The sequence below is a fragment of the Cetorhinus maximus genome, chromosome 17, assembly GCF_964194155.1.
Source record: "Cetorhinus maximus chromosome 17, sCetMax3.hap1.1, whole genome shotgun sequence".
NCBI lineage: Eukaryota > Metazoa > Chordata > Chondrichthyes > Lamniformes > Cetorhinidae > Cetorhinus > Cetorhinus maximus.
This window is the reverse complement of record NC_135895.1, coordinates 27,890,492-27,916,807: the sequence shown is the minus strand read 5'-3', so window position 1 is coordinate 27,916,807 and position 26,316 is coordinate 27,890,492. Positions and strand designations below refer to the sequence as shown.

Genomic DNA, 26,316 nt, shown 5'->3' with positions numbered 1-26,316 from the left:
AAGGGAAAAATTATATTCATTATATCTCAGTAGGTGGAATTGAGAGGAAGAGAAAGGGCAGGAGTGGGGTGGTGGTGGAGGAATCCAAATACTTGATATAAGCAATAAAGGGCAACATTGAAATCATGTCAATTAAAAAGTAAACACAGACAGTTGAAATGGACTAGCAAAAGCATGTTAAACTGCTGGATTAATAGAAGCCTAGGAGTTACTGGAATGCGGCATGAGGAAATTTGTCAATCCTGATGATCAGATTCAGTCCACTGGAGTTGTGGTACAGATCTTAAGGAAGGGACTGTGTGAATTGTTGGGCAGGGGGATAGAGAGTGAAAGTGAGAGAAAATTTTATTAGTTTAAAATAGTAGAGTTCAGAGGGCTGGATTATAAAATCGGGCTCACATGTATTTAATCCGAAAAGTTAAAACAAGCCTATCAGTTTCCGATTTACACAGTCGGCATACTGGTCAGGAGATTGCCATCTATTTCATGACACCACATTTTACAATATTTGAAGCACCTAAATTGGTAAAATTGTTAATCCACCATGAAGATCTTAAATCCATGATTCAGTGAACGCAATATCATTGTTATATTTTTAAAAAGCTGACTATGACCTAAAATATCTATTTCTGATTGACAGCAGAGTATTCCATACAAACAAATCCAGAATCTGAAAAAACTCAATCGATTTCACCCAAACATTACTTATGGCAGATTATCAGTGTTGACTCTCTTTGAAATCTGCTGTCTGCCATTATTTGAAGAGGGATGTTTTTTCTTAGATTACAAATTTGCCTTAGTTCAGGTTTATTTGCACAATGACCAGCTAAGAGACACAGGAAAATGAACTGATTTTAATCTTCAAAATGTGTGTGAAATTACCCTTCCCATTCCCCATGTATATTTGGGAATTAAACTTTGATGTGTAAGGCAAGTGAATGAATACAGCTTGCAAACCAGGGTGTGATACAATTATATTAGCCAATCAGAATACAAAAATCATGGAGGTTTGTTTTATGCTGGCGTGATCAAGCCATAAGATTTTACAGCAGTTCTAATGAGCATCAGCTTTTCTTTCAGAATCTTAAGGGTCAGTACTCCTGGAGACATTCATTTCCTACACACTAGAACCAGATTCAGGCATAGCTCTAAATTACATGTGTTCATTGGATTTTATCCAGGTGATTAAGTGGTTCTGACAAATGATCATTTGTGTCCATTTTGTGTAAAAAGGTATATATAAACAAAAGAGAACAAAACCCACTATATACACTGAGAAGTTTAAACAGATGGGCCAGTGGTTTGAGAATGAGAGAAGGGGAAAGATGGGCAAAAGCAAAAAGTGTTGGGGTCAAGAGAATGCTAGGAAATGAGAACATTGGAGGAATGGGGAAATGGAGTGAGGACGATGATTCTGAGCACGTTTAGCATTCTTACCTCTGATTGGTGTACCACCTGGTGAGGTAATTTGAATGCAAATAAGATTAAAGAGAAGCATTAGTACAGGAGAGAAAGAAAAAAAATAAAGAAAACCAAAAGAAAAAGGAAAGAATTAGATTATTATATATAATATATATATATATTTCTTTTTAAGCGACAGAAAAGGCTGATGCAAAGTAACAAGTCAGAGCAATTTCTTAGGAAGGTTAGTAAAGCTGTCCTCAGCAGTGCAGCATCCATGTAAGTGCCTGGACTTGTCCAAGTTCTGGGTTAACAATCAGTCCTCAGCGAGTAAAATCACACAGACAGCACTGTGTTGCAGGCGGAATATTAGGGAAAAAGGTTCATACTCTTTCATCCTTTTTATTTAAACACATCAACCATTGCATCAGATTTTAAACCTTTTCCTGGACAGCAAGAGGGAGGTATCACTTGGTCAAGGTTTATTATGAGTTTTTTATATGTTGCAACACGCAGCCTAGATATTAGACATGGTAAGGGTATGCCTCAGTTAGTAGAAGAATGACATGCACCACTGCTTTTATGCATATTGCAGTCTGAACACCAAGCACTTACCAAAGGATTCTGAGAAGTTCAACTGAGAGACAGAAAACAGAATTAAATAGGACACACCATGCCATATGAGATTCTTTAAAACTATTGATAGATATGAATTTAACATAAAAGGTTGGTGAAAAGTGCCAAAAAGTAAGACAAGCTTTTCTTCTTCATTTATCAGGACAAGAGCAAAAATACCAAATTTCAAACGATCACAACAATTCATATTACACGAGAAAACGTTGCTTTCTCCACTGCGATTACTTGGGCAGAGTCGACTTGTCAACCAATTAACACCTTTTTCTCATGTTGTATAAGTTGTTTTGATCATTTGAAATTTGGCATTATTGCGCTCGTCCTGATGAGTGCAAGACAAAAAGCTTCGGCAACATGTCTCTCTTTTCAGTAATGTTCAAGTTCTGAACTACCAAGCCACAGGTTGGTGAATGTGTATCAACTGCTGAAAAATTATTTATTTTTAAATAAGTGTTACGACTCAGGATACACCTGCGTGAATCAAGCTGTCACACTGAATAATCCAACAGCCCCTTTTCTCAAACAAGTGGTGTAAGAATTAATAAACATACCACCATTTTGCCTATGTCAAGGAAGAATGATGTGAGCCAAACCTCTGCATGAGTTAGCGGAGAGAAATTTTAATAAGCTTACAAAAATTATACAGGGCAACATCTTCATTAAAATGCAGTTCATGATTTACCAATTGCCAACTTTCCCTCCCGCAATGTACAAAATATTTTGAAATAATTTCACACAGCTGAAACACATCATTAGCTGTATATGCAACATTCTCTAAAACAAATTCCAATGCCCCATTTCTAAGAACATTCTATTATATAGACTAAGCAGGATTTTAAACTAAGCAGTAGCTATGCCCTATGCTTTACATTATCTTTATATAACTAGTTTAATGCCCTAGTATATTCATTCCCTGCACTGTCTAAAACCACAGTCAGTAGTAAGGAGAAAATTAGACAGACTCCAAACCCCTACTGCTACACAATGTAGACTCCGAATGATGAGAGCATTGTTCAGAGACAGGATAAGGTTATGATACTGTCATAGTTCAATAGCTTACCAATAATTATTGTCTGGATTCACAATGAAGAGTGGTCACTTAAACGAGGTAGTGGAAAGAAGCCCACAGAACCAGGATCTAGCATAAATCCATGTCTTTAAGGGAAGACCAGAGGAGGAAATTAAATAAAAATGGCCTGTGTGTTTGTAATTTGGTAGGATTGGATCCTAGTAAGGACATAAAACCATATTGCCAACAAAACCATATAAAATGAAAGGCATTACAGTAGATTCCAAAATATGCATGGTCTACAGTAGTCTCTCCCAGTAAAAGCGTTTGGGTTAATGTGACCTAGTTGTTTTTTTAAAACATACATTCTAAAAATAATCAGGCTTACATTTATGCAGAGCCCAGTGAATGGATTTATTTGAAGATCCAACAATGGGTACATCCACCAACTTGAAAAAAATAGTATTTCATCTGAATCAAAAAAAAAATTTCCTTTTAACCAGACTCACTTTCCGTAATCAAAACGTGCACTATAGCCAAAGATTATGTTTTAAACCATCTGCTATATTTTAGGTGATTACATATTTATTTTAATCTCTGTTGTATTGTTTTGCTTTTAAAAATTGTTGAAATTTGTTCAATAGTTTTAGATAGATAAATGCATGGCATCCGTATATCACAATGCTACAAACTCAAGGAGGTCTATTCCCAGTCCCTATTGTTTTACCTGCACTCACCTGGAGTTGCATTTGAGATGTGAGAACCGAGCATAGCACCCAGTGTTTGAAAACAGATAAACAAAGTCACAGTTCAGTATTTTAAGAAAAAGATATAGCTGGGATCATGGCTAGAATCTTAATGCTTGTTTTGCTCACCTGAATAGCTTTGGCCTCAATATTACAAATAAGTGAAAAATTACCTGTATTACGAAAGAAGATTTGAGTATCTGTTCACACATTTCTAGACAGCTTATTCAAAGGCATTATGATATAGCAGGTGGTAATTGCCGGCCGGACCAAATCCCAAAGGGAAACTTGGTCAAGCAATCGCAACAATTTTGCAATTTGTACTTATTACGAGAAGTTATATGCACTGAAGTCTGAAGATTCTACTACCACTGTTAGAGATTTTAAATATTAAATTAAAACTTTTATTAACAAAAGAAAACTTAAACACACAAGGCTACAGTTACAGTTAAATTTAGTCTTACAACATTTCCCAAAAGATTTCTACTTACCTAGACTCACAAATGATCCCTTTTCCAGGCAACAGTCCCTATAGATTCTTAATCAATAAAACATCCAATAATAGCGCAAGGCACCCAATGTTGCTATAGGGGAAGTATCTCACAGGGCTTCTTTCTCCTTCTCACTCGACAATGGAAATCCAAGGTTTTTAACAAAACCTTGCTTCCTGGAACAACCAGCCACTTCTCTGGGGCGGCTAAAGGCTGCTTCCTTCACAGGTCAGTCTTCACATAGCACACTCTTCAAGATCTCACATGGCCACAAACCATACAACTTTCAATCCTTTCTTAAATATGTTTTTTTAATTCTTTCATCTTTAAATCCATTGTTCTTAACTTTCTTTGGAAGTTACCTTTCCCGAATATAAAAATCTTTCATGTCGTCTTTATGGCCACTATTTTCAGGAAACAAATTTAATAACTTTGCTTTATTCATTTATGATTTTGCCAGTTGTAAAACTTCCTTTTTTCTTTCTTTGAAATTAAACAGTTAAAAATTCAACTCCTCGTTTATCTCCTAATACAAATTCCTATTCATGTTGTATTTACTTGTATCCCATCTTAGCTTCTTCAATTCCACTTCAAAATGCATGCTTTTACACCTAACCCTTTGATCATTTAAACCTTGCAGTCTGACTGTCTTCAGTTTAATTAAATCAGACACACACACACAAGCCTGCCTCACAGTGGGGAGAATTTTCTCCCTGTCGGGGGGTGTTGGGCAGGAGCGGGCGCGCAGCCAATCGTAGCCCGCAATTGGTTGCACGCCGCCATTTTACATGGGCGAGCCTATTAAGGCCCTCCCAGCGTGACGTGCGCCCAGGAGCGCTGCCTGTGTGGGCAGGGGGAGTAGGCCAAGTTGGGGCCTGCGCTCTTTTGTGCATACGTGCGGAAAAGTACAGAAACCTCCCTGAGGCAAAGAGCTGCCTCAGGGAGATTAGTTTGAGTTTCAAAAATTTTAATAAAAAAAAAAATTAGGACATGTGACACTTTCACATGAGGGGACATGAGCTGGGACATGTCTATGAATTTTAACGAAAATCTTTATTTCACTTATAAATCATTCATGAAACCTCATCCCGCCTGTGGATGAGGTTTCATGAAAAATGCGAAGGCTGCCTGGGCTCTTTGCCTGCCCGCCAACCTTAAGGTTGGGCGGGCAGCTATGTTAAGTGGTTTAATTAGTTTTTAAATGGCCTTAATAGGCCTTTGACAGTTCAGCGGGTGCGCAGCCGACTCCGGTGTGTGCCCGCTGAACTGAAAATCGGAATGACGCACGGTGACGTCGGGCTGCATGCCCAATGTCACCGTGCATCATTTTATGTGTCGGCGAGTGGGCCCTGCTCCTGCTTGCCGAGCCGAAGATTCTGGCCAGTATCCCACAGTAATATCGGAAAAAATGATATTTTCTTTACAGAGACCAAATTTCTACTTCTGTCCAGTGAACTCTGCTGAATTCAGCCCATATAAAGTCAGGATGAGATTTAGTTGAAAGCTGTCGTACTCGAATAGCTGACAAACAGTCTCTCAGCTTGCTCATGAAGTATCAATACTTCAGTGTGAGCTCGTACTACGTTTATCAGATATTTGAGTACAAGAGCTTACTAGAGACCTGCTGACATTCATTAAGTTAACCTCAGCAACAACTGGCATTGCTGTTGTTTGTCTTCTTTCTTCACAGTTCTCAAGAATAGCCAGCTAAATAAAAATCCAAAGCTGAAAAAAAACTTTATTCAAAATTTTGGAGTATATGGGGAAAAAAAAAATCAAAAATGAAAAAAATTTAGAAGCAGCTTCCCTCCATCTGTCTTTGTGTCTTGCTCTCTTAGGTTCACCTTTCTTCATTTTGGCTTCTCTCCTTTTCTCATTTTTCTTTCTTTATTTTTTCAGCTATTACTCTCCTCACCTTTCTCACTTCTTATTACGCAATAGAATGTGGCAGTAAGTGTATATCACAAATGTACCTGCTTTAATTGTCTGCTAGAGCGGTATTATTTAGTCTTAATGACTAGGAGGACTTTGCCAGGTTAGAAAGGAAACATTTAATCAGAATTCACAAGTTATTAATAAGATGTAAAGAAAGTGCCTTTCAGGTGAACCACAAATATGGGGCTGGATTTTTACTTTGGGTGGGTGGGGGGGGGGGCCTCCCGTACCCCCGTGTAAATTTCAGCAGCGAGCTCGTCTTCGCTTATTCGATTCCAGCACTTTAATTTTTTGGGCGAAGGCCCTTTAATTATACAGGCGACAGCCCTTTAATTAGTATGAGGCAGGACTTCCATCCATCTACAGGAGGGCATCCCGCCTCATAGAGCTGCTGGCCACTGTTAGCACTAAGCACGAGCAATGGCCACTGCTTGTGCTACATGTAGACCAAGGACTTAGTTCAGCAATGGACCCAGACATTCAGCTAAGTCCAAGGTCTTGCTGGGGCCAGGCTGACAGGCCCCAGCGAGGGGCATAGGGGGGCATGTTGGGCAGGACAGGAGGGGAAGGTGGACATGTGGAGGCAAAACTGCAGGAGGGGGAGGGGCCTCCAATTGACATGGAAACCTGTAAAGGAGGCACCCTCCTTTCACTGATCAGCAGTCAGCAGGGTTGTACCTGCTGGGCTGCACACTGGGCACAGGCTTCTCCCACCGGCCATTATATCAGAGTAGTGGGATGAGGCCCCTAATTACGCAATAATTGCTCACTTAAGGGACTCAATTGGGTCACGGGTGGACGACACACCCGACACCTACTTGGCCGCCTGTCGGGGTGGGCGGACTGGCTACAGGTGTGCCACCAATGGCGCACTAATTTATGGGTCCATCTGCCTGTTTTCCTGCCTGTAAAATTCAGCCCAAGGAGTAGCAAAAATACCTACAAGTATCATTGTTTGTATACAGGGGTGAGTGCAGCCAAAGACAAAAAAAGTCTGAAAATTAGTGGACGAAGACAAAATAGTCTGAAAATTTGTGAGACAAGGAATCATGTAATTAGTGTTTTTTTATGATCTGCAGTGAAAGCAAAAGCTTCTAGGCCACTTCAAAAGGGTGGAATTATTAGGCTTCAAGTGGGTAGAAACATTAGTTTTCCCTTTATTTACCTTCTATTACCATCAAGACTGTGGACATGTCACCTCGGCATTTCAGCATTCAATGCAGTTAGTGCATGTAATGCAGGATGATACTGACAACAGAACATGACCATGCTAAATAACATCAACTTACATGTGAAGTGAAGAAAGGACTATGGCAGTGCTGAGGAACAAAGGACTTAGGAGCAGGACGAAGCTATTCGGCCTTCCAAGCCTGCTCCACCGTTTGATAAGATCATCATGGCTAATCTGATTGTGGTCTCAACTCCACTTTCCCGTCTGCCCCCCATGACCCTCGACTCCCTTGTCTATCAAAAATCTATCTAATTCAGCCTTGAATAAATTCAATGACCCAGCCTCCACTGCTTTCTGAGGAAGAGAATTCCACAGACTAAAGGCAGTCAGAGAAAAAAATTCTCATCTCCATCTGGAAAGGGTGACCTCTTATTTTTAAATGGAGTCCTCTCATTCTTGACTCCCCAACAAGTGGGGACATTCCCCAATATCCACATTATTAAGTCTCTCAGGATTTTATATGTTCCAATAAGATCACCTCTCAAATGGGTATAGGCCCAATCTGTTCAGCCTTTCATCAGAAGATAAGCCCTTCATCCCAGGCATGAGTCGAGCGCACATGCTTTGCAAATTATTTTCCGATGTGACCTCATTTTAACTCACCACCGCCTTCTCAAGGGTAATTAGGGATGGGCAACAAATGCTGGTCTTGCCAGCAGCGCCCACATTCCATGAAGCAATATATATATATATATAAAAAAACTTGAAAGCTAATGTGACCCCAGACCCCAGCAAAAACAAACGTGATAAAGCAACATAGTAACGTTCAGTATGTTTTTATTAAAGTTTGCGTATTATAGTTCAACATATAATAAATGATACAAATATGAACATCTATGATTTTAAAGTGCTTCGTATAAGTTTTATAATTTTAATGTATGTTTCAGTAAGCTCTCCATATTCCATGGTGACTGAAAGCTCAGTGAAGCACCTCTACCCCCCCACCTACCCACACACATTGTAATCAGCTCCTTACCCCAGCACACTCACCCACTTCCCAAGTTAGCTCCACCCACACTCACTCAGCGGCCCCTCTTCCCAAATCCCCTACCCCTTACTCACATCCCCTCTCTCCTCACTCAGCCCCCCACTCAACCCCTCCCTCCCCACCAACCCTCACTCATAACCCTTCCATTGCTCCCTCCCCACCCAACCCAACTCACTTATCCCCTCCTTCCTTCTCTACTCTTTACCCCTCCCACCCAAACTGGATTTCTCCACCTTCCCTGGACTCAGCTCCTCGTTGCTGCCACTTTCCCTGCCATCAGTGGTGGCTGCAGTTCCCCCTTGGCCGGTGCCACTTGGATCCACACAGTTGGGGAAGAGCAAGCCTCTTCCCGAGGGGATAGGAGCTCGGGCCCCAGGGACTCAGACCCCAGTGGGCCAGGGAGTGCAGCATCTTCCATCACTGGGCACTTGGATAGCACCAAATTGCCAAGTAGGTCGAGCCAGAGGCAGCGCAAAGCGGAACTGCTGCCAAGGGTGTGATGTGGCTGAGACCACAGCCGACTGGAAGCTACCTCCCTCCTAGGGCCAGAGCCTGAAGCCAAGCGGCAGGCTGTGGTTGGGTGAGGGCTGAGCCAATTCAGCAGAAATGGGGCCTCAAATTAAGCAAGAAGATCCAGTCGTCCTGAGCCAGCAGCAGCAACTGCAGCAGCAGAGGCAGCACCAGGAATATGGCCCACTGCAGGAAGGGGCTCTACAGGGTGCACACAGGAGCAGCAACCACTGGGGGCAGGGCCTCTGCATCTTCCAATCACACAAAGCAAGTCAAAGCCAGGTCAGAATTAGCAGCAGATTAAAGAGAGGGCTGAGCGATGACTCCCCTAGGCCAGGCAGAGGTTGGAAAAAAAATTAAAAGGGCTGAACTCTGTGATCCAAAAGTCAAAATTCGGTGCAAATTTCTCATCCCTGTTTGTATATTTCCTAGTCCTGGAAAGTGTGTGTTAGGATGTACAGTTGTATTGTGATACAGAAGCTTGTCAAGGGCAAGATTAAGAAGACTAGATCAATCACAATACTTGCAGTTGATGTTATACATATTTATCAAAACAGGCATTAGATGTTGTATATTTGTCAAATACCTTCCACTCTTAAATATTACAATGTTGATAGGACAACTGCTTAATTACACGCAACTAGTGTGATTCTCCATCTTTAGACTGACAAAAAATACTATTTAATCTATGCACACTTATGTAATTCCAAGCATTTTAGAGATTTGTCATCTACAGCATACGGTTATTACAATTATATCAGGTCAAGAAATTATATCAGGTCCGAAAGAAAACTCCTGATTGCTCACACAGAAGGTCAATATTTATCACAAGTTCATCAAATGGCTGGCTCTCAGTACATCATTATTAAATGCCTATTCTTGCTCTGATAAAAACGTATAGACAGTACAGATTCAGTAAATATGCTCCAAAATTCAAAGTTTCTATCTATGTACCTGCTTGCAGCCGTTTAACTTCAACTTCAAAAGCAAATAGGTGCACCAGTCCAATCGGCACTAATTCTAATTCTAGTCACTGTAATTGGAAGGTACGACACCACCATATTCTGCTGCCTTTTATGCCATTACTAAAGTTTGACAATTATCTTCATAAAAGCCAACAAACCTGTCCCAAGTCAGGACTCCTAAATGAACTAAGTACATGTATTTTAAAAAACAGGACTGGTAGGGAGGAAAGAAGAATGGCTTCATAAAAGGGTCCCAGTTTGCAGGAAAATTCAGCTACAAATCGCTTGGACCAGTCCATTACCAGAGTGGTGGGTGGGAATAGGGAAGAGAAATATCACCAAGAAAAAAAATCCTAACCCAACATCAATTGATCTCTCACTTTCAAATTCAAGAGTTCAAATGTAAGCTTCCATTAATCTTGAATGCGAGGGAGGATAAGGAAGGGAGAAGTAAAATAACCAAAGTAAGTTTTTGGGCAGTGGGGAGGAAAGAGAAAGGGAAGAACAAACGGGCATCAAATGAGTCTTAAGCGTCTTTATTACAAACAATATTTTTCATGAGAGAATTTCTGGATGGGAACATATATTTTGAGAAACTAATGCTGTTACTACTAAACTTCTCAGCTGGAAGTTTCAAAACTAAAGTAACTCTGCACATAAAACATATTTTATAAGATAGCAGAGATTGAGGCACAGTAATAGTGAACTAGCATTCAAACGTTGCTGATGGGACAGCATTATGGTTCTGTTATTGGGCTAGTAATCCAGAGACCCGAGTTAATAAACTTAAATCCTATCACAGCAGCTGGGAAGTTTAAAGACAATTAATTAAATAAATCTTGAATAAAAATCTCGTATCAATAATGGCGACCATAAAATTACAGGATTGTCATATAAACACATTTGGCTCACCTATGTCCTTTAGGGAAATCTGCTGTCTGTATCTGGTCTGACCTATTTGTGACTCAAAAATTCAAAGCAATATGGTTAACTCTTAACTGCCATCTGAAACAGCCTGGCAAGCTGCTCAGCTGTACCAAACTGCTCTGAAATCAATAAAACCGGACAGACCATCCAGCATTAACCCAGTCACCATGGCAGGTGGCGAGAAAACCAACACAAGGGAAAAGCCTTCCTGACCTTGTTCTTACCAAACTACCTGTCACAGGTGCATCCATGACCATGACAACATTGGTAGGACTGAGCACTACTCAGTCCTTGTAGAGATGAGGTCCTGTTTTCACACCAAGGACATCCTCCATTGTGTTATGTGGCATTGCTACCATGCTAAATGGGATAGATTCAAAACAGATCTGGTAGCGCAAAACAGGAGGTACTGTAGACCATTAGCAGCAGCAATGTATTCCTCCACAATCAGTAACCTCATGGTTCAGCATATCCCTCAACCTACCATTAGAACACTGGTTCAATGAGGAATGCAGCAGAACCTGCCTGGAGTAGTAGAGGTGTATCTAAAAATTAGTTGCCAACCTAGTGAAGCTATAGACATGACTGACTACATGCATGCTAAATAGTAGAAGCAACTTGCTACAGTCAGGGCTAAGCGCTCGCACAACCTATGGATCAGGTCAAATCTCTGCAGTACTTCCGCACCCAGTTATGAATGGTGGTGGACAGTTAAACTACGTATTGGGGTATGGGGGAGGGTCCATGAACAGCCCCATGTGTGTGTCCATGAGTAATTAAACTGGGTGGGGGCTAAGGTTAGTAATGACAGCTCATCTGTGGTAACTGAGAGATGGAAGGTAAAGGTGCTAGATGCATGCATTCGTAATGAGAGGCTATGGTAAAATGGGAATTACAAGTAAATAGGTTGGGTTCTAAGATTTGCACTAGGCGATAAGTAAGGACTTGACTTATCAGCTGAGAATTTCAAGGGAATTTAAGGGACTTTTACAACTTACAAAGGTTTCATAAGTAAACAAGGGAAGGTTATTAAATTTTATTTTACCCAAAAGTGGAGGCAATAGGAAGACATGAAAGATTTTTTATATCTTGGAAAAGTTGAGTTCAAAGAGGTCTTAGGACAATGGAGTCTAGAATAAAAGGGAAAAAAAGATATTTAAGGGAGATGATTAGTTGAGTTGATATGGTTGTGTGGGGGCGATATCCTGTCTTTGTTTTCAGAAAGCAGTCTGTTTCTGAAATTCCTTCAGATTTCCACAGCAGTGTGGAAGAGAGTGAGAAGTCATGTGGTATACTTTATTAAAGTAGCAGCGGTTTTTGCCTTGGGTAATATTACTGGATTTTTATGGTTAAAAATATGTAAAAGTGCATTTGCCTGTCCTGGCCAAGTGGGTTTTTTGGGGAATGTTTTATAAGATTGTTTCAACTGTGTAATTTTACTCTTGTGTGTTTAAGTTTCTTTTTCTTCTTGTTAATAAATCTTTTAATGTTAAATCCTAAAAGTGTTATTGGGATTCTATGCTTCTGGGATCAGTAGTTTTCCCCTCATTTTCAAAATACAAAATAAATGTTATGATCAGTAAGAAATGTTTCCCTCTGAGATTTGGCTTGTTCAGGAATTAACATCAGCTGCAGCCATAACACCAACACAAGTTCAAAAGACAAGGAGAAAGCTTTTGCAACCATCTTCAGCCAGAAGTGCTGAGAAAATGCTCCATCTCAGGCTCAGCCTGATGTTCCCACAGAAGTCTTTAGCCAATTTAATTCACTCCATATGATATTAAAAACAGCTAACTGCATGAGATACAGCAAAAGCCAGGGGCCCTGACAATATGTAGGCTATAGCGTGTTACGACTGTAGCCAATGTAATTCGCTGAGCAAGCCAAATCCCAGAGGGAAACTTGTCTTACTGATCACAACATTTATTTTGTATTTTGAAAATGAGGGGAAAACTACTAATCCCAGAAGCATAGAATCCTAGTAACACTTATAGGATTTTAAAATTGAAAGATTTATTAACAAGAAGAAAAACAAAACACACAAGATTAAAATTACACAGTTAAATCAGACTTACAAAACATTCGCCTCCCAAAATACCCACTTGGTCAGAACAGGCAAGAACTCCCTTATAATTTTTTAACCATAAAAGTCTCACTTTAGAAAAGGTACACCACACGACTTCTTGCTTTCTTCCACTCTGCTGTGGAAACTCAAAAGAAAAGGAACATACCTGCTTTCTGAAAACAAAGACTTTTCTGGCTTGAAACTGGATGGCTGTTTCAAATTCACTACTTTTCTCAGCACAGAGTTGATCTAAGGACATCTCCTCCACACAGCCAACAATAACTCAACTAAACATCTTTCCTTAAATGTCCTTTCCCCGTTTGATCTTCAACTCCATTGTTCTAATCACCTCTTCGAACTTGCTTTTTTCCAAAATATAAAAATCTTTCATGTTTTCTTATTGCCTCCATTTTCGGGTAAAATAAAATTTAATAACCTTCTCTTGTTGAATTATGAACCCTTTGTAAGCTGAAAAAGTCCCTTGTCGCTTATAAACTCCCTTTGAAATTTAACAGCTGAAAAGTCAAGTTCCTACTTATAATGCTAATTTCAAACCCAACCTATTTACTTGTACATTCAACTTCACCATAGCCTCTCATTACAAATGCATGCATCTATCAGTTTTACCTTTCATCTCTCTGCTCCCACAGACAAGCTGTCTTTACTAACCTTGCCCCAGTTTAATTACACACACACTTCTTTACAAAGTACCACCATAATTCCCAAAAATATTTAAAAAAAAATCCATTTTCATAAGTGCTAAAGAAAATGTGCACTAGAACTAGCCATTGACTCTAGCTTAGTTGCTCCAATACAGCAGCAACAACATTGACATCCACCCAAGAATATGCTGGGTTCCAAGCTCTGAAGAAGAGTCATATTGGGCTCCAAAAGCTAACTTGTTTTTTTCTCTTCACAGGTGTTGCCAGGTTCGCCGAGTTTTTATAGCACTTTGTTTTTATTTTAGAACTCCAGCATCTGCAGTATTTTGCTTTTATTACAACAATGTGGAAAATTGGTCAGGTAAAAAGCAGCACAAATCCAAACCAGCTAATTGCTGCTCCATCAGCCTACTCTCAATCATCAACAAAGTGAGGGAAGGTGTTGTCTACAGTGCTATTAAACAGCATTTACGCTTAACCTACTCAGTTTGGGTTTCACAGAGCTACTTGGCTTCGGAGTCCATTACAGCCTTGGGGATAGTGTGCTGTAATATCAAGCCCCACTGTTCCCCAAGCCACAACAAATGTGAAAAGTTTGACCAAACCACTAGATTTCCCCAATTCTACCTAACTGTTTAATTTAGGCTAACAGAATATGAGGTTTGTAAACTGAATAAGTAAATAATTGTTCATTGAACAAATTGTCTCTAACTGGTGGCAAAAAAAAAAATATGAACTGCTAACTTTATAACTTCAATTTTATTACTTCTTAAACTCCTATACACAAACAAGACACACAAAACATGGGCCATGATTTTCTATTCGTCGGGTGGGCTCAGCAGGATGCGGTCGCGGAGCCAACCGCTACCCGTGATCGGCTCCGCACCACGATTTCAAGGCCGCCCTGTGTGGGTGGCAAGCAGTAGTGCTGAGCACTACGTGCTACCTTTGTGGGTGGGGGGAGGGAGAGTCAGGTCCAGTGTTCTTTCGCATAAGTGCATGAAAGAGCGCTTCAATCTCACTGAGGCACAGAGCTGCCTCAGGGAGATTGAAGCACTTTTAAAAAAAATACAATAAAAATTTAATGAAACATTTCTCCTCATTTGACACAGTCACATGAGATGGGACGTGTTTTATTTTTCAAAAAAAGTTTTTATTTAATTTGTAAAAGCTTTAGGAAACCTTATCCCGCTTGTGGATGAGGTTTCCTAAAATCGTAAAGGCCACTTGGCCTTTTCACCTGCCTGCCAACTGTAAGGTTGGATGGGCAGCATAAAATTCAGGTTAATTACCTGGTTAAGGTCCTTAATAGGCCTATCAATTATCAGTGGGCGCGCAGCCGTCTCCAGTGCATGCCCGAACGAAATATCACGTGACTTTGCAATGACGTCAGGACGCATGCCCGATGTCATCGCATGCCATTTAGTGTTGGCATGTCAGGAGTGCGCCCTTGCAGTTTATTATTGATGACAAGAGGTGGTTTCCCAGCACTTTCAGTCTGTGGTTCACTGATGGAAAAACTTGCTTTTCAATGTCTCTACTGGTGATTTTTCCCCTTTTCCTCTTGACAGAGGTTTTCAGAGAAAGCAGGTTACAGAGATGTGTGGAATAGCCAGCTAGCTACTATGGCAGAATTACTGGAATCTTAAAAACACAGGAGAGAGAGATGTTTTAGGTCTTCCCTCTTTGCAGGCTAGGAGCTGTAATGCCTGCATTGTTACCACACAAAATCCTGATCACATGGTCAGGGGCCAATTAAAATGCTGTCGTCAGGGAGTTTCCCTTAGTCCGGGGCTCCTTTCCGGCACCATCCTGTTCTTTTATGGCACACACCGTTCCAGAGTAGCAGCATTGTAGATATTCCTCATCCTATTCCAGCAAACATGTCTTTCAACTGCAGCCATTTTAGTTTTTAAAGCCACAGTCCGATTTTAAAGCCACAATCCAAGAAAAATAAAAATAGGTACTTTACAAGATGAACAAAGGAGCTGAGTTGAGGTAACGTAACTGTCCTTAGCATCAAGGCAACATTTGACCGAGTATGGCATCAAGGAACCTGAGCAAAAGTGAAGTCAATGAGAATCAAAGAGAAAACTCTCCAATGGTTAGTCATGCTTAGCACGAAGAAAATTGGATGTGTTTGTTGCTTTTGACGGTCAATCATCTCTGCCCCAGGAGTTCCTCACGCAAGGTCTTAAGCCCAACCACCTTCAGCTGCTTCATAAATGATCTTCCCTCCACCATAGGGATAGAGGTGGGGGGTGTCTGCTGATGAATGCACAAGTTCTCAGATAATGAAGCAGTCAGTGTCCATGTGCAACCAAACCTGGACATAATTCAGCTTTGGCAAGTAACATTCATGCCACACAAATGCCAGGCAATAACTACCTCCAACAAGAGACACTAACTACCTCCCCTTGATATTCAATGGCATTACCATCGCCAAATCCATCACCATATACATCCTGGGTGCAGAGGGGAACAGTGACCATAAATTTAACTGGACCAGCCATACAAATACTGTGGCTACAGGGGCAGGTCAGAGATGGGCTATTCTGTAGGAAGTGGCTCACGTCCTGACTCCCAAAAGCCTTTCCACCATCTACAAGACACATGGCAGGAATCTAATGGCATACACTCTACCTGTCACTCCAACAGCACTCAAGAAGCTTGATCCCATCTAGGACAGAACAGCTCTCTTGATCGGCACCGCATCGACCACCTTAAGCATTAATTCCGTCCACCATCGATACAGCAGTGTTGTGCTGTGGCAGCAGTGTATGCCATCTCTAAGATGTACTGCAACAATGCGCTGAGGTTTCTTCGACAACACCTTGCAAATTATGACTTCTACCTCCTAGAAGGACATGGCCAGCAGGTGCATGGGAATACCATCACCTGCAAGTTCTCCTCCGAGTCACACAGTAACCTGACTTGTAGCTATATAGTCTTTATTCCTCAACGCTGGGCCAAAATTCTGCAATTCCTTACCTAACAGCCTTGAAGAAGTACCTTCACCACAAGGACTGCAGTGGTTCAAGAAAGTGCCTTACTACGGCCTTCTCAAAGGCAATTAAGGGTGGAAAATAAATACTGGACTTGCTGAGATACCTACATTCCATGAATGAATTGCATCTCCACCTTAAACTCATCTCTTTTGTCAAGCTTTTAGTCACCCTTCCTCATATCTCCTTCTTTAACTTGGAATTGATTATTGTCTGATTATGTTTTTGTAACCTCAGGTGTTTTCTACGTTAAAGGTGTTTTATAAATGCAAGTTGTTTTGCTGTTCCATTAAATAATCTTTAGCTTTCAGCTTCCCATTCTGAAGAGGAGTTTCCGGTGCCTGGGCCAAGGCCAGGTGGTCCATCTGGTTTCATTCCTTTTTGACTTTTGTAGCAATCAACTGAGTAGTTTGCCAGGCCATTTCAGAGAGCATTTAAGAGTCAACCACATTGCTGTGGGTCTGGAGTCACCTCTAAGCCAGACAAGGATGGCAGATTTCCTTCCCTAAAGGAAACCAGGTGGGTTTTTATGACAATTGATAGTTTCATGGTCACTGTTACTGGAACTAGCTTTTAATTCCAGATTTACTTAATTGATGGGGTTTGAATCCGTGTCTTCAAAGCATTAGCCTGGGCCTCTGGATGACTAGTCCAGTGACATTACCACTATGCTACCGCCTCCTACACATATTTGGAAATATATTGCCGTTACTTCATTGCCACTGGATCAAAATCCTAGAACAGCCTCCTTAACAGTGTAGAGGGAGTGCTTTTACCACACGGACTGCAGCAGTTCAAGGTGGCGGCTCACCAGCACCTTCTAAAGGATAAGTAGGAATGAGCAATAAATGCTGGCCTTGTCAGTGATTCCCTTGAAGATGCTTGGCAATCCAGAATTTCCCATGCAGGCCAAGCACAAGCCAGTGCTTTTAAGTTCTTGCATGTGAGCAGTGACACAAAAAAATTTAAAGGACGCTTAAGTGAATGGCTGTACACAACAAGAACACGTTAGAGAGTAGGTTGCTAGCAACATTCCCATCTCATGAGTGAATAAAAGAAAAAATTGTAAGATACTTCACTTTTAAAAAAAATGAGATTCTCTCATATTCTCTGGCTTTTTTTAATGCTTCCTTAATTTATTTTCACATATTCTTGATCATTTTTTAAAATGACTCCAATAAGCCTCTTTCAATTTAGCTTATTTCTAATCCTTTCGTTTATCCATGGCATTTTGAAACTTGAAGTAGTGTCCCCTTTTTAAGAATATATACGTTCTGCAACTTCAGATAGAGATGAAAAGTACTGAAGTTGTGTAAAATTTGTATCAAATGTTGGTTAGGCTACACTTGGAGAACTCAACACAGTTCTGGTCCATATTATAAAAAGAACAGGGAAAAGAAAAAGGGAAAAAAAGATTATTAAGGATGATATCAGAACTGAGAGAATATATGTACCAGAAAAGGCTGGGGCTCTTCTCTCTAGAAAACAGAAGGCCAAGAGGTCTTTAAGATCATGTAAGAGTTTGATAGATATAGAGAAAATGCTTCCATTGTAAGGGGAGTCTAAAACCAGAGGTCACAAATACAAAGATAGCTATTAAAAAGCCCAGTAGGGAATTCAGGAGAAACTTCTCCACCCAAACAGTGATAAGAATGTGGAATGTTCCAGCTTAATTGAGGCAAGTAGCATAGATACATTTAAGAGAAAGTTAGATAAGCACACAAGGAAGAAAGGAATAGAACTGAAAGGGTAAGATTAATTACAGTGGGAGGAGGCTTGTATACAGCATAAACATCAGCATAGACTAAGTATGCAGGATGACCTATTTCTGTGCTGTACACTTGATGTAACTCAATGCCCTTTTTTAAAGAAAATCACACCGTTAATCTACAGTCCTCTACATAATTCCATTTTACCTCAACTAGTCCATTCCCCATCTTTCTAAAATCTGTGTTTCATTCTAATTCTAGGAATTGAATGCCTGACCATATACCATTGACAGAACTGTGTATCATAGACACACCAAACCAAAGATAAAGGTAGAATGGTGTAAAGTTGTCGCTAAAATTCAAACATTTTTCAAATGATGCTCAGCCATTTTGAGGATTGTTTTAAGATTTGGATTTTTATTTTCCCCCACAAGGTTTAATCATGATTTTTATCAAAAACAATTGATGGGTTCTGCAATTTAGGGTTGTTAGTTTATACCATGAACCATTGCTACAAATATTTGTATTCATTTTGAACCTATTGCACACCATCACTTACCAAAAAAGGAGCAAACAAATTTTTACAAACTCAAATTGCTGGAAATGAGTATTTGTGTGGTGCATGAAAAGAGACCATCAAATAGAAACTATTATACAAATGACTATTTCTTCCATAACAGCTGGATATTTCACTATTTAAGGTACAAAAGCTATCTTTCACTGTTCAATTTTTTTTCTTTTTATTAATCATATTATGAGAAAGGTTACCCTTTTTAAAATAGCAATTAAACAGTGGTCATTCATTTCTGAACAATTTTTTGAGCACCTCCTATCTATTCTTCTGGCATAGCTGAACCTCTGAAATCAAATGTAAAATCAATAGTGGGTATTCACCATGGGGAAAAATATCTTTTTGTGGAGATTTACAAAATTGGTTTCAGATACCAATGATAAAGGAATCTTTTGGAGATTGATTTCACATGGCAAGTACAACTAACTTGTACATTAAGCATATAATTACATAGTATATATGTCACAGAAACAGACCATTCTTCTCAATCAATCCATTCTGGCGCTTATATGTCAATCAAGCATCCTCTCATCCTTCCTCATCTAACTTTTTAGCATAGCCCTCTATTCCCTTCTCTCTAATGTGCAGAACTAGCTTCAACTTAAATGATTCCAGACTGTTCATCTCAACTACTCCCTGTGTAGAGAGTCAGGCATTTTCACCATTCTCGTGGTAAAGGCACTTCTTCTGAACTCCCTATCTGATTTCTTAGTGTTTATCTTACATTGATGGTCTTTAGTTTTGCCCTTCCCCACAAATGGAAACAATTACCTTTCAATGGAAACATAGCTTTGGCAATAACGTTACATTTCTAGGCATTATCAGGGCTGTAGCATAGATCTAGCCTCTTTGAAGAGGTTGGGAAAGGAATGTAGGTAGGTTCCTTTGAAGTCAAGGTGGATTGAAGAAGATATGCTTAGCAATAGAGGTTTGGAAACAAATCAACTCTGTGGCAAACTTAGTAGTTGAATACTTGAGCCAGGCAGTACACAATGGCATTGTTGATGATTAACCAGCCAGGCTCACTAATGGAACTACCCTTAGTTTAAAACCCTAAAAGGTAACCTATTCTAGTAAACTGTAAAATTTTAGCTGATTAAAATTTAACAGTTACCCCCATGAATAGCTGGAGGATGCTCTCCCAAATCCTTGGCTCTGCCAATCTGTACTTAAACACTCCTCACTTGGTTAAATGAAATACGAAAATGCCCCTACAGGGAGAGAGTATAACCTCCATATTGGACATAAATTTCTAAACGTCTTGCATAAATTAGTCATAGTGATAAATTGCCTCATGTGTCAACTGTGCTCCAAAAAAGAATGTAAATAGGATTTGATTCATCAGTTATCTATCATTTTTTAAGTATAAGATAAACTGCTTCTGGGAAATATGATAAGACAACTAGCTACTGGGTAAGTAGACCATTAATTCCATGTCAAAACTCAGTTAAGTTATTACTGATTGCCACTATGCATTAGCTACAGAAGAGGTGAACAAATCTGTGGGAAAACAAAGATGAAGTGGAAGGCAGTTGGTATCTAGCATTGTGGATCTTGCATGAAAACAGTGACTGGAGGAGCTTGGGCCTACAACATCACCTACGCCGTTACAGTAAAGTCTGCAATTTGCTATCTGCGGGAGCTGAAGGATCAGTGAGCACTAGCCATGGAGTCTGACCCCTTCCAGAGGTTTATGCGTCCTCAAATTTGTTAATAAAATATTAAATGAAAAAAAAAACTTATTTCTTCATTGCTTAGACAATTTTCATGGGGAATTTCTCACCTTTGCTCACTAAGAGAGGACAAGGAATTAAATCATGGCATCACTGGGTATACCCTAATGGACTGTCTGGTAAACCAGTCAAATGCATGGACTGTAAAAATGGCCAATATTGTCTATTTAAAAAAATACATCGACAATAATTTGAATAACAATATTAAATGCAATTAGAGAAATAATCTAGCTTTATGCTAAAATAGCAACTTATGCATAAGCAAACTGATCAATAAATAGCTGCTAATCACACCTGATCTGAGTTGTTTAATTCGTCCATTGCTGTTGCTGGTGTCCACTGGCAGGAAGTCCTTAAACCACGTGATTTCAGGGTCTGGGTTTCCACTGGCAGCACAAAGCATTGTTGCTGTGCGGGTCCGTTCCACCACCTTCAGCTGTGGGCCCATGTCAATGGTGGGGAATCCATGAGGCAGCTGTTCCTCTGTTAAAACACAAGTGATAATCAGCATTATAGTTGACTTCTGAAATTTTTGTAATGTTACCTCTTAGGTCATCCTACACATTTTGGGTAGAAATATTGTTACCTCTCAGACCCTGCTGTTTTCTCCCTTCTTCTCACCTTCTATTTCTCCCCTTTCAAATAATTTGTCCCATCCTCCACTTTCTTTCCAATCAATCAATCAATACTCCACTGCCGTCCTTCTTATTGCCCTTCTGGCATCCAAGGTTTGAAAGCACCTTGGATAAGCTGACAGCTGCGCTCTATTTTCTGGGTACTCTCTGAAAAGCCCATCACAGTTCCCATCCTTGTCCTCATTAAAATATTTCCTCTGATTCATCTTTGCTTCCTCAAGTCAAAAGGGTGCAAGCCGGAGTGTATCTATGATACAAGTAGGTTAGCATCTATTACGAGATCTGCCTGGACATAAGCCCCATTAAGCCTCATTATCCTCTGCCTACAGCTCCCTACTACTCCAGGATTATTCTGGGCAGCAAAAAGATAGCTCTATTACAAATAATCTTTATATACCCCTCTTCCATGCCTCCTCCATTCCAATGTGTGAAGAGCTCTTTGTCACTATACCTGTCCTTCTGCTGCCCTTTCCTTTTGCCCTCCAAGCCCAACATTCTCCAGGCTCCCATTTGCCTAAATCTTAAATTCACATCTTTCTCTAGTTTCTTTCTGGTTTTCCACGTGCCCCCACTAAGCTCATCTGGTTCAGGAGACCCACACACTATTTCTGCTAAACCAATGACCACCCAGCTTCCCTTTCTAGCCTCATGCTGGTTAACATTGTTTCTGGTTCCCTTTCCTAAGGTACTGTTTACATCCCTATTAAAACCATCCTCATCATCCGTCACAACGCTCATCACCTTCCTCCTCAAAATCCATACTTAATCCTGCTGTCTTTGCAAGCGACTGTCTAACCTTTGGACCTCCATTTGTCCCATCTCCAACCTTCTTGTTCTCTCCATAGTCCTTGAATGGCTTGTTGCCACCCAAATCCATGCCTATATTTACTGCAACCTCATGTATGAATCTTGCAAATCAGTTGTTACCTTTCTGATATCCAACATCCAATCTTGGATGAGCTGCAATTTTTTTCAGGTTATATTGGCAAAACCCAAGTCACTGTTTTCAGCCCTTGCCACAAATCCTGATTCAACCACCCTCCCCAGGCACTGTCGTCTCAGGTTGCACTGGATTGGTGGTAACTTCAGCATCATATTTGACTCCAAGCTGAACTTACCACCATATATGCTCTCCAGAACACTGCTTGCTTTTATCTCCACAGCACAGCCTACATCAGCTCAGCTGCTGCTGGAAACCTTAACCCTGCCTTTACAAAATTCAAAATTGGAGGCAGCAATGTTCTTCTGGCCAGCCCCTCCCATCCTCCACCCTCATTGAACTTCAGCTCATCCAAACCCTGCTGCTAACATCCTGTCTGCATTAAGTTCTGTTCATTTTTCACTTTGCTGATCTATATTGTTTCCCGAACCCAAAGCTTCCAAATTAAAATTCCCATCCATTGAAGCCCTTCACGGATTCCCACCTCTCCATCATGGTAGCCTGCTCCAAACTTCCCAAACTTTCTGTTCCTCAGGTTATGGCCTTGCTTTCCTCCCTCCTCCTTTGCCCCACATTGTCAGTCACACCTGCAATCCCCATGCACTGGAGTTTTCTTTCAAAACCTCTCTGCCTCTTCTTAAGATCCTCCTTAAAACCCACCACAGGCCAAGCTCCTAATATCTATCGCTTTGGCTTGGAGCCCATTTAGTTCTGCTATTCTCTTTGAAGGGCCTTGGAATATATTTCTTTGTTAAATAAGCTATATAAGTTGCCTTTGTAAACAAAAATAAGCTGTTTTTGTTGGGTTGTAGATATTTCAGTTCAAAATGCCCAAATGTGACCATTTTAAGAGCAGTGCCCCATAACTGCAATAACCTGCTCAACTTTGACACATTTTATACATTCATTGCACAAGTCTTCTTTTCTGTAACTGTAAGAGGTTTCCCTTATAGAAATTTATGAAAATGCTCAAAGACATTCTCTCCCCCTATTCCCAAATTAAGAAAACATTTTGACAACTTAAATTATCAACGCAAGTATTTTTCTGTTAAAACACACCTTTAAGCTCATGTTTGCGTACTTAGAGATAAATAATTTCAATCATTATATCCTTGTATAGAAAGGGCTTCAGAGAGTGGATATAATATTCATAATTCTTCATTAAAATGTGTTTAATTGCCACAGCGGTTTTCTAAATGGCAGGCTTTACTCTTTTGGTGATTAAACTCAAAAGTATAACACAGGCAAGCCATAGAATTTCTCTGTTTAAGCTCAGGAGGTAATATAGAGGGGAAATTTTACACATTCATCTCCCAAATCCTTCAGTGTTTAACCCCCCAGGTCAACATTCGGTTTGTTAGACCTCAATGATCGTTTATTGAATTTGCTCATTTTCCCATAATGCATTGTTGTTGAGACATGCGGGTCACTGAATCTTACTGTGCATACCAGAACCTGCGAAGAAACCTTAATTCAGACTTATTTCCAAAGTCATTAATGAATTTTCCAGATACCCTTCATTCAGCATGGACACAACAGTGCTATGTTAACTATAGGTGGATTAAGAACCTAGGATAGAGGTAGTTATCATTTCTTGAAAAATCCACACAATCTTAACAGAGCGTTTATTAACACAGTTTTCCTTAATGGATCAGCTCATAATGATCTCTATACCCAAGTTATCAAGTACTGTCAACATATCAAAGAATGTGGGACTACAAATGACCAAAATTGACTGATTTTTTTTTTGGAGGGATAAACTAATCACTGTAGATGGCCGACTAGCAATTTAGTTAAAACAGTTACTTCTGCAGCTGCATTAATTGACTGTTCTTTAACTGGATGATTTTTTTTTCTAAAATATTGAAATCATTCAGTATGAGATGCACAATATTTTAAAAAAGACTAATTACTAGATAATATGAACTAATTGTTTCTGATGACAAGGAACCAACTCGACAATGCTAGAGTACATTCAAAAATGTCAGTTTTGGAAAGAAGTTCAATTTCCATAAATAAATAAGAATTGCTAACATCCCAATGAAAAAAGTCCTGGGTATTAGTTCTTTGGGGGAATAAAAATCACAAATTTGATAGTCAGATGGCACTGCCCCCTTCTGCTGTACAAAAGTCTGTTTCTTAATCGTTAAAGGTGTCTCAGCACAGATTATTGCTCGAGAGAGAGAACAAAATATGGATTGTCTACCAGTGATTTTATCATTTTAATTTTTAAATGTCATTCCATGGTTTTGGAGAAACTGAGGATAAAATATATATCTTTGGACTACACCAACCTTGCTGAGAATCACAGTTATCTGGTATTTATTCAGTTTGCTGGCTATTGCAAACTCTATGTACAAAAGACTGCCACCCTATGCAGACATTGCTTATCGAATATAGATCTGATTATTTTACCTACATTACAACAATATCTAGATTTCAAAAGTAATTCATTGGATGAAACATACCTTGGGACACAAGAGGTGCTATACAAATGTAAGTTCTCCTTCACTTTAACATATTCTGTTATTTTAGTGGCCCTATGTATTTGGGACACTGATATCCTACCAAAGTACTCAGGTTGCTTTCAATAGCTTTGAAATGTTGGCCTCAATATTTATAGAAAGACAGGAGGGTGCAGGGGAGTGCTGTAGCCCAGGGAGAACCTGGCAAAGCAGGGACAAGGATGTTCACTCGAATTTAATGAAACGATCTTGTTATAATTTTTTTCTTCCAGGTTCTGCTTCTGAGATGGCCAAATTGACACACTAGCCAGCTACCAACATTGGGAAGGTCCCCAGCAAATGGGAGCCAGGGAGCTACAAATCGGGGTTTGGTGGACATTGGGATAGGGACAGGATGGGTGAGATAAGGTTGCCATTAATGGCAAGGGGTGGAGGGGATGGGGTGAAAACATACTTGCTCCTCCTGGCCCACAAGAAGTGCTATAAAAATTACATACCTTCTGCTGCCAGCACCTCCAACTTCCATCTTGCCAAATTTAGAGAAATCCAGTCAGCAGCAGTTAGAACTAAAACAGACACTGTGGGACCCCGATTTATAGATGCAAATAAAAGAGACTTGCATTTATATTGTGCTGTTTACAACCACTGGACATCCCAAGCGCTTCCAGCTGCTGAAATGCTTCTTGAAGCAAAGTTACTGTTGTAATGTAGGAAATGCAGCAGACAATTTGCACGCAGCAAACTCCCATAAATAGCAATGTGATAATGACCACATAATCTGTTTAATGCTGTTGCATGAGGGATAAATATTGGCCAGGGCACTGGGGATAACTCCCCTCCTCTTCGAAATAGTGCCACAGGATCTTTTACGTCCATCCAAGCAGGCAAATGCAACATTTGTTTAACGACTCATCTGAATAACAGCAACTGTAGCAGTGCAGCAATCCTTCAGCACTGCACAGCGTCAGCTTTTACTTTTGTGCTCTAACCCCAGAGTGAGACAAGTCAAACGTGCCACAGCTGACTCACAGCAAAACGGGATGGCAGTGTGCAAGGACAATGGGGTCAAGGGTTGGTTTTTTGAGGTGAGGGTTGATGAAAGCATATTTAAACAGCAGAGATACAAGCATTGTGTATATGACTCATATCAATTAAGTGCCATGAAGAAGCTATTTTTAATTAACTATCATTAAGGCTGAAGAAACTACTACTGATTTAAAAAGGGAACAGAACCCTGGTGTATGTACACACACAAAATAACAGCGCATCACTTATAGCCAAGTTCTAGTATAAGAAGTGGTGGGGCCTTGGATCAGACATGGGGGTGGATTTTACAGGGGTATGGATTGCCATATCCCGACCCCGCCAAACCAAAAAGTCCATCAGCATCTTGCCAACTAGAAACCTGGATGCCCCATAGTGATATTAGGTTGGGGGCAGCCTTAATTGCTTCAGAGTGGGACTTCCAACCGCATCTAGGTGCAAGTACCAGCCTCGAGAGCTGCCAGCCAATTCGCCCCAGCAGCACCTGAATCATGTGGTGGCTATTGCTGGGGTGACAATGAAGAAGTGTCATGGATCTGGGACTTCAGGTACATCCAGGGACTTTGGATAGGCCTGCCTGGTAGGCCCCAGCGAGAAGTAGGGGGGGTTAGGGGGGGCTGTGTTTCAGAAGCTTAAGGGGGGAGGGGGGGT

The 26,316-nt window shown here is 40.3% G+C and overlaps 1 protein-coding gene across 9 annotated transcripts in view; it reads right to left on the bottom strand.

Moving 5' to 3' along the window:
* LOC144692265 (receptor-type tyrosine-protein phosphatase F-like) overlaps positions 1-26,316 on the bottom strand; it is a 496,732-nt gene that overhangs the window by 198,565 nt on the left and 271,851 nt on the right. For all 9 annotated transcript variants that reach the window (XM_078560868.1, XM_078560866.1, XM_078560873.1 and 6 more), the window contains one exon: positions 20,876-21,064. In XM_078560868.1, coding sequence (XP_078416994.1) covers positions 20,876-21,064 — 189 coding nt within the window. The remainder of the gene's footprint in view (positions 1-20,875; positions 21,065-26,316) is intronic.